This window comes from Topomyia yanbarensis, chromosome 3, assembly GCF_030247195.1.
Source record: "Topomyia yanbarensis strain Yona2022 chromosome 3, ASM3024719v1, whole genome shotgun sequence".
NCBI lineage: Eukaryota > Metazoa > Arthropoda > Insecta > Diptera > Culicidae > Topomyia > Topomyia yanbarensis.
Window position 1 is genome coordinate 101,419,319 of NC_080672.1, and position 9,946 is coordinate 101,429,264.

General features: G+C 39.6%; 1 protein-coding gene across 1 annotated transcript; it reads right to left on the bottom strand.

The window, feature by feature from the left end:
• Window positions 1-7,763: 7,763 nt before the first annotated feature.
• Window positions 7,764-8,651, bottom strand: LOC131687106 (uncharacterized). The gene has a single exon (XM_058971146.1). The coding sequence runs from the start codon at window positions 8,649-8,651 to the stop codon at window positions 7,764-7,766; it is 888 nt and encodes a 295-aa protein (XP_058827129.1).
• Between the last annotated feature and the right edge of the window lie 1,295 nt (window positions 8,652-9,946).

Genomic DNA, 9,946 nt, shown 5'->3' on the forward strand with positions numbered 1-9,946 from the left:
TCAGCCGGTATCGGCAGAAAAGAGGTCGCCATCAGCGGTGACATACGCGAGATGTTCCACCAAGTGCTAATTCGACCAGAGGACCGTCAAGCACAGCGATTCTTGTGGCGGGATCACCCATCAGTGGTAATACAGGTGTTTATTATGGATGTAGCTACCTTCGGCTCCACTTGTTCCCCATGTTCACTACAATTCGTGAAAAATCGTAACGCTGAGAAGAATGCAAACGAGTACCGAGGCTGTAGTAAAATATTACTGCGTTGATGATTATTTGGACAGCGTGCAATTGGTAAGAGATGTCAGAACAGTCCATGCTAAAGGAGGATTCGAAATAAGGAATTGGTTGTCGAATGTCCTGAAGCGAACAGGTGAGCGTGTTTCAACAATGGCAAAAAGCTTCGTTATGGACAAAAGTAGCAGCGTTGAGCGCGTGTTGGGAATGACTTGGCTACCGAAGGAGGATGTATTTTCCTATTCAATCATTCTACGTGATGGTTTGCGTGAAGCTTTGAGCCTGGTTATGAGCGTCCTGGGGAGGCGTCTTATGAAAACCGTCGTCGCTAATCACACACTGCCAACTACGCGAAGGTTTTCTGTGGACCGACTGAAATACGGTGCTGTCCTGGTTAAGATCGAATCCCAGGTGACGAACCCAGTTTATCGCTTTCAGAGTCGGTTGGAAGAGACTGACGTCAACGAGTGGCGATGGGTACCGTCGAAGTGGAATGTAGCGGACGATGCCACCAAATGGGGTAAAGGACCAAACGTGCTCGATTCGAGCAGATTGTTTATAGGACCAACCTTTCTCTATGAAAGTGAGGAGCACTGGCCACTATACGTAGTTCCGGTAACTGAAAATAAAGAAGAGTTACGACCAGCCTACGTTAACTTTCATATCACCGTGAATCAAGTGGTACAGTTTCAGCGCTTCTCAAAATGGGAACGATTGACACGTGTGATCGCCTTCGTGCGTCGTTTCTATGACAACTTCCAAAGAAAAAAACGAGAGGAACCAACATATACCACAGATGTATTGACGCGCGATGAGCTGAAAGTGGCTGAATATGCAATCCGGAGACTAGTGCAAGCAGAGGCTTATCCGGATGAATTTTCGTTACTTCAACAAAACAAGAACGATCAGTCAGTTCAGAAGATTAAGAAAGGCAGCAGGATTTATAAACTCTCTCCACTTCTCGGCGAAGGCGGTATCGCGCGCATGGAAAGACGCATGCGCGAAGCAAGTTGGACTTCCGAATACATGAAATGCCCGTTTATACTGCCATAAGAAAGCATCGTCACTTACCTATTGATTGATTGGTATCATCATAAGTTCCAACACGCAACACGCAGAAGTAGTACATCCCTGCCTTACGAGTTGCTGTTCGAAATTGCAACTGGTTAGACATTGCAACTGGTGCAAAGTCTACAAGGCGAGACCTCAAATGCCGCGAATGGGTCCACTTCCAGCAGTACGGGTAACGCCATATATCCGTCCATTTTCGTTTGTACGGTTGGATTATTTTGGACCACTCTCTGTCCGAGTCGGACGCAGCAAAGTTAAACGGTGGGTAGCACTCTTCACATGCCTGACAATTCGGGCTGTCCATTTAGAGGTGGCCCATACTCTATCAACCGAATCCTGCAAGATGGCAATTCGTACATTCGTTGCGCGCCGGGGTGCCCTATTAGAGATATACTCTATTCAAGGAACAATTTTCTAAGGAGCGAACCGCGAGCTCACGCAGGAGCTCAATGCAATGAATAGCTCCTTGGCAGGAACTTTCACGAATGCTTCTACTCAATGGAAGTTTAATCCCCCGTACGCTCCCCACATGGGAGGAGCATGGGAGCGACTCGTACGCTCTGTTAAGGCTGCGCTAGCCTCGCTTCCCCTAACCAGAAAGCCAGATGGGGAAGTTTTACAGACGGTATTAATCGAAGCTGAATCGATAGTAAACATGCGCCCGTTAACCAACATTCCACTTGAAAATGTGACTGAGGAGGCGCTTACCCCAAATCACTTCTTACTACTCAGTTCAAACGGAGTGAGTCAACCATTAACGATCCCAATAGACTCGCGTCTAGCGTTGCGGTCAAATTGGAAACTAGCTCAGACAATGTTGGATCGATTTTGGACACGTTGGATTCAAGAACACCTCCCTGTCATTACAAGACAGATAAAGTGGTTCGAGGAAGCAAGGCAAATAAACGTTGGTGACTTGATGCTAATTGTGATCGAGAACGTCAGACACAGCAAGGATTCTACGCGTGTAGCCTGGGCGAAATGGTCAAGTACGGAAGGCGGACGTACACACTTCAAAGGGGATTCTTCAACGACCGGCAACAATGATCGCTGCCCTGGATGTTCGAGGAATCAATGAATGTACAGCTGAAGAAACTTCGAGCAATACGGGCGAGGCCATGTTGGCAACCCAGTCCAGCGATGACATTAAGGTGCAGCAGAAACACGATTAGCCCCTTGAATGATCAGTACATGAAAATCTTCAATCCGGTAAAACGTCATATATGACACTACATGAGACAGAGTCAGAAGTGCGAGAAAAACTTGTTTAGAAGGGTATAAAAGTATAAAAACCTAAAATTTTCATCACTTTCGGATTAAAAATAAAATTATTGTAAGTAAATTGAATTATATTTAAACACACCTAGGTACAAATTAAAATGTTAAATGCAGATAGGATAAGAAGACACAATAGATGTTTCGGTAGGACGAATTACACACCAAGAAGAAAACATGAAAAGAACTCACAACAAATTAAAATTTCAGCTTAAAGCTTACTCCAACAATAAACCCGAGTTTGGTAAAAGGAGAAGTTCGTACTGTCCTTCGTTACCGTAACAACACCATCTGCTTCAACCTGGTTAGCCGGTACATGTACTCTGAAGTCCGTCGTAGAAAGTCCATAGCCAGTAATATCATTTACCTGTTTCAGACTATATACCAACACCCGTAGCTTATCTGGGCGAATTTCCTTAATTTTTGTCACGGCCAAACATCTTTCTGTCAGAACTCGAGAAATCTGTAATAAATCTGCATTCGGGTTGATGAGCATGGATATAACTTGAGCCGAGGGATCAATTTTATTTCGACCTCCTTGAGGTGAATTATTGTCAGGGGAAGTCATTTTTTCACGGACCCATGTGGGCCCTGCAGGAAAATAAAAGAGACAAGAAACTTCAGTCGAATGTACCCTTCAGCACCAACTATGGAAAATATCAATCGAAGCAATCCAGCTTTGCGCTGTAAAACTTCACGCTTGTTGGCCTTTCCTCTTCTGTAAGTCATGGAAGGAACAGTGTCAAGAAACGAGCAAAAAATCTTTTGTTGTGCTGATTTTTGGGCCATCTTAAATTGAATCTTTTTCATCGAAATTGCAACGTAAATAATTTTAAATTGTCAAGAAGTAACTGAAATCTTATTACCGATCAAGGTTTTGCGTTTGCTTCATTGGATTTGTTTCTTCGAAAAATAGGTTAGGACAAGTGTGTCGTCTATAGGTTGTAAAAACTGTGAGTCAGATTAACTTTGTTAAATGAAAGTAAATAACAAGCTATAAAATATTGTCATGGGAACAAGATATCAGCTTCTAAAAAAACCTTCCAAGCCTAGGCTACATTCCCTTATATAAAAGTACTCAATGCATTGAGAACAATTATTATAATTGATTGATGATTTCATGGACTAAAACAAATATAACAACAATACATTTGTTCTTCGCGCTGATATGGCAACCGCAAATTGGTAATTGGTTTTAGGTTCTTCTCGCGAATTATCAAATCTCAATTCTGGTACATGATTAAACAGTCATCATTCCACTCAGACAAGACCATGCGTATTTTCTACGCACACAATATGCCCAGTGAATTAGTTCCCTAGTTGGTCAAATAAACACTACCCGATCAGATATAAATTACAAAATTATTTCAGACTGTGTTACTTTGTTATGATAACAAGTTGTGTTATAACTCTGGTCTCGTTAGTTGGTAAAATAACAGAAAACATAACATAAATTCTTCTAGTATGTATAAAAAATGTGACAACCTGCGATAGGCTCCTATCAACATTATAACAAACTTTGTTAGGTTCTTCCACGGCCAATAAAGCTTGTATTACCTATTGTATAGTATCAACGAATTTAGCGTGCAGGTCTACAAATAGAATAGAATGGAAAAATATAGCATACATTAGGGCGCTTTTCGTTTGGAAGCAAAAAGCTTCATGTAGCAAAAGCTTGTTATAGTTTTGTCAAATGATTGCATACATGCTGGCTGATTGTTACTGTGAATATATGACACAGCTGATTTGTCGATATAGCGCTTTGAACCTGGGTATTCTAAGTTTGATGAGGATGATTCCTGCATGAACCAACGACGTTGTTTTTGACTGATGTTTAATGTTAGCATAATATTCCACGCATCCGTCAAGGGCAAAACGATTATAGATGCAGAATACGTTTCCAGAACGCATACATTGAACTTTGCCAAAGCCTAAGTGCTGTTTGTTTTCCTGGTGTCATACGCTTTGTTTTTATTCAGTTTTACTCACGAATACAGCTGCCTATATGACGATAGACGGAATAGCTTTATAATATCCTTTCAGATTAGGAAAGAGGGGCTATTTTTAGATTTTAAATAGTGCGCATTGGCGCTTCTCGCTAACGTGTTTTACATGGTTTTTAGAAATAATGTCGATGCGACATGGTAACATTGAGCGGATATTTTACGTACATTATCTCACGGAGAATACGACAAATCTTATTTAGATTTCCGTAGGGTGACCATACGTTCTGGTTTCCCAGGACAAGTCGAGGTAAATGCTTAATTTGTCCTGTTTTTTCTCCTATAAGCTTAAAATATTTATCTATATTGAGTCTACGCTGTTTTCACTCTTGTCCAGCTCGCAATTACCACCGACCAGCATACGACAAATAAAGCTTAGTACACTTGACTCTCCCAATTATAGCATCCGATGTCTTTTTAAATCCTTTAAAAGTGCCTCGTTATTTCACTTTTCAACTTTCTCTTCTTACATAGAAACTGAAAAGAAATAGAACGAGGCGTTCGTATATACGATGGATATGAATGAGGTGCGGTTCGTTTGCAATGAAATTTGGTAGCCGAATAAATCCAACCGATTACAATTGTGGACCCAACACTAACCAATATCAATGTCAATGATTATCAGAGTTTCTTCTTGGCTAAATTCGTCGTTCCATCCAAGAGCTGAAGAATTTCCTTTGGACACATCGACGGTTTGGTAGAAATCCGCGAAAATTCCTCCAATCCTTAAAACGAAGAATGGCGAAACATCAATAACTATCAAAGAATAACTTCATTGCGCGCTCTTTTTAGCTGGTGATCATGGAACTACTACAGGATGAACGCAAGCAGTACGTAATCTACGATTAATATGGCTTCACGCCTGGATGCTGAACAGTGACTAACCTGCAGAGTCTATCATTTTGCATAACAGGGAGTATTGAATGTCGTGCTCAAACTGATTTGATTTACATCAACTTATCCCCCGTTAGACATAGAACAATCGAAAAAAATTGCAGTTGATTCGGTTCTAGCTCTGCGATCGAGAGATGATTTTCATTGGAGATTGGCAGGTATTTATTTTTACATCAGGAACAGCGCAGGGAAGCTACTTGAGACCGTTGATGTCTCTGCATTACTTCCATGACGTATGTTTAGTGCTAAAAACTCCTCACCGATCCTATACAGACGATCTCAAAATATTTCGTTATCCTCTCATTTCAGGATTGCCGATTTTTCCAAAACCAACAAGAAACCTTCGCTGAAGGTGGTGTAGAAAGAACCGGGTGTGTGTAAATCCGAAAAAGTGCCCGCTGATTGAATTCTGGCCTGACATACCTCAGTACTTTAAATCTGCCGAAACCCTACGGAGAAGGCTCAGTCGATTGAGAGATAACGACTGTCCTGGTTTTTTACTCGTCTGATATGGTCACCCTAGGATTCCGCATAGATTCAAAGCAACGAATGAGTTTTGAGGTTTCAAAATAAGTCTCTTTTGGGGATTTGTTATTGGCATTTTTGATATGGGGAAGACTAAACAAACCGGTAGAATTATCTCGCACCTAATTAATTGATAGAAAGGCAAATCTTTCACAGAAGTTATATCTATTAACTGCGAATACAACAGATATATGAGAAAATTCAAGAAATTGTTGATGTTTCTTCAATAGGACGGATTCTTAAACATTTCATGTTTTTTTCTGTTACACATTTTTTCCAAATTTGATTAAATTTTAAGGAGGAAATTAACAATATTTTTGCATTAAAGTTTTTAGATATTTCAAGGATTATCTAAAACGCATTCAAATCACTTGTTAGTTCAACCATTAAATATCAAACTTATCGTACGGGGAATGAAAAGATATAAAACTCAAGTAAACTCAAACACTTTTTATGCGGAGAATAAAATAAAAAAAGTCGCGATAGTTTAAAAATTCAAAAAACGCGCAAGCTAGAAACCCACAAACTGGATTAGGTTTGAGTGTTCATAAAAACCCGTATAAATTGGAGAAATCGCACTGAAAGTCTTATCAAGCTCCTCAAAATACACTACGAAAATTTTGTCATCTCTTAATCCAACTGCAACCAAGTAAGTCAATCAAACACCTCACTGACAAGTTCTTGCATCTAAAGCTTTTTTATACTCAAAACGCGGAATTTCGAAAACCCAAATAAAAAAAATCAAAAACTTCGAAAATTCGCTTTAAAAAGTTGAATTACGACGCATAAAAAGAGACTTCAGTGTATAAGCAAATAGACTGTCATTTGTGTAACCGTTAGCGTTCAAAGATAATTGTGAAAGAATATATAACTTACTGTAACATCATCGTTGTATGCGTACATTAATATTATATTATTAATCCAATGATAGCACCAGTAGATATAATCTTGATATAAGTTTTCTTGCATTCCTGATCGGTATATCATAAAGATAACACAGAGAGTAATAAATATTAACATAAGATATAAATTTGATAGCTTTCTGTTATGATGTTCTGATCGTTAAACAGTCATCATCCCACTCAGACAAGACCATGCGTATTCCCTATGCAAACTAAATGCCAAGTGAATTAGCTTCCTAGTTGGTCTAATAAACACTAAACATACAAAGCAATTTCTTTGATCAGTCCAAAGAAATGTTGGCTCGATTGGCATCACCCGGCGTGTTCCCTTACACTGCTATCAAATCAAAAGTTACGTTAAAAGATACGGACGACAAAATATGTGCAATTCTGAATGTAATAGAATGAAGCCTGCTTAGTTTTTTGCAATAAAATAAGATTGAAAAAATTGGCTTTTGAAAAATGCTACATTTTTAATGTTACCGTGGTCGCGTCCTGTACCCTAACCCTTATTTTTTAATTCAGTCTGTGCACAATTAAATTTTCTAAATAACAGTGTTTACTTGAATACAAAGCTCTTATATTTTTTGTAATCGTTGCAAAACCATGGTTTTTTCTAAAATGGGCTGCACAGTTTTTTGAAGAATATTTTTTTTTCTTGAGGCTGATAGATGAGGAGACCCCATTAAAAGGATTTAAACAAATTTTAACTCCCATGTCATCGAACTCTACGGAAAACCCAACATATGGAACAAGTAATGTAAATTAAAAAATTAATTCCAGTACAATGATTATACATAAAGAAAAACATTATTTTATTTAGCAAACTTAGGAACGCAAGTCGATTCCACATACTTATTCTTAAATACAAACTTTCTTCGATTCGTTAAAAACTTTACCATTCGGACAGTTCAGCAATCTATACACCAGCTTTCTGGCTGAATAATAGCACTGATAGTACTTGGCTGGATTAACCGAGTAGACAAACAGACCTTCCCGACGGCAACGGTAAACGCACTTTATTCCATCAAGTTGTGCCCCATCGCTACATTTCATCATGACCGCCTCTGATTGCCTCGTTAGCTCGTTGATGTAGCATATCGCGTAGAAAATTTTACTTCGTCCGTACGCCGTCACAAGAGAATTTTGAGAGCAATCAATCTTGACACAATTCGACGACCTAGCAGAAATCCGCCGGCATGGAAATACATTTGATGTAAATGGTCTATAAACGAAGGCATAATTCGGTGGGCAGGATTGTGTCCACGAGTACAGCTCGGTTGGAGAACAGTAGTGGTATTTGCGGCAATCATTGGGATCTGGATAAATACCAACGCCGGTGCACAGGATGGCTCCTTCGTCGTGAGGCGATGGCGATGCGAGAACCGGGACCGTCGAAGGCAATACGAAACTATTGGCTGTGTTTGGGGAGGATGTTGTGAATGGTGCTAACGAAGATATGGATATCCCTGAATTGGGTATTACAGTAGTAGTTGTCTCGGTCGTAGTGGTATCCGATAGGGTTTCATCAATAACAGCCTCGGTTGAAGAGGTGGGATTCGTGGTCGTTATGGTTGTAGTCTCTTTTGACGTAGTTCCCGATGAAGTTATAAGCAAGGCACCCTCAGATGAAGTTATTTCATGTGTGATTGCTACGGACGTAGCTTCTAATGAAGTTGAAGATGAAATTTCCTTAGCTGTAGTTATCACAGTTGCTATTGCCACTGGCGTAGAGTCTGATGAAATCATGGGTAAAGTTCCCTCAGTTGTAGTAACCTTAGTTGTGGTCGCCACGGACGTAGTTTCTAATGAAATTGTGGCCGAAGTTGCCTCTGATATAGATATAGATATTTGAGATTTGCTTGTCCAGAAAGTAGTTTCATCTGACGTAGACCCCAATGAAATAGTGAGTGAAGTTCCCTCAGGTAAACTTATTCCATTTGTAGATCGCATAGACGTAGTATCTGATGAAGAGTTGGGCCAACTTTCCTCAGATGTAATTAGCTCAGTTGTAGATGCTACAGTTGAAGTATTATCTGTCGTAGTTGCTGATGATGTTTTGTTCAGAGTTCTTTCAGATGTAGTAGTTTCAGTTGTGGCTACTGCGGACTCAGATCCATCTAATGTAATTTCTGATGAAGTTGTCTCAATCGCAGTTATCTTGATTAACCCGTCATCATCCGGGCTTCCAGTATATTCACACCCACTAGGTATAGTAGCTCTGCAGGCTGCTCTTCCTTCAAAAAATGGATCTTCGTTACAGTACTGACCACTGGAGCATGTCATCGTGAATGGTGTTTCATCACCATAGCAGGCTAAAATCCTGACACAACCGTCACACCGCATGCCGAAAGCTACACGCGATGAAAATCCACAACCATTGCTCGAAGCTTCTATTCGTAAAGGAATTTGACTTAGCAGCACTATACTAAAACTAATGTAGTTGAATGACTTCATTTTTTCTGAAGCGAGAAAAAATCTTCGGGACTCTTTTTATAGACATTCCACAAGTTCGTGTAGATAATAGTTTTGCTAGTGCAAGCAGATTAGGACGGTGTTATCAATTTAGTGGAATGAATAGTCCAATCTGAGCTCTATTCGCTACACTAGATTGTATAGCAAGTGCAGCTTACGAAATCAATGTAAACAAGATATTAAGATTAGAAGCCCACATATAATTTAGAACAGCCTTGCTTCATCTTGAGTTGATGTAGTTTTTTTGAGCTCGTTGTGACGATACAATATTAATTAGGAGCGGGCAAGGCGCTCTTGGTAAATCGATTGCCTTGTACGCAGCTCACCTGGATTAAAATCTCAACTCCGCACATAGTGTTAGCGATTCCTCCTAAGAAATTAGTCTAACTCGAAAAGGAAGCGAATGACCATAAGGTTAAACTCTCTATAAACGAAATAAAAAAAATATGATTTAGTAATAAGTGAATAGATCTGTAGATATTATCATCATCGAATTTTGTTTATTATAACGAATTCAAAATTTTACTAAAAATCCAAAAACTACCCAGTTTGCGTTTTGCCAAATTTGA

Bases quoted from the DNA above. Each gene is read 5' to 3' on its own strand.
- LOC131687106 (XM_058971146.1), bottom strand. From the start codon at position 8,651: ATGATTTCATCAGACTCTACGCCAGTGGCAATAGCAACTGTGATAACT.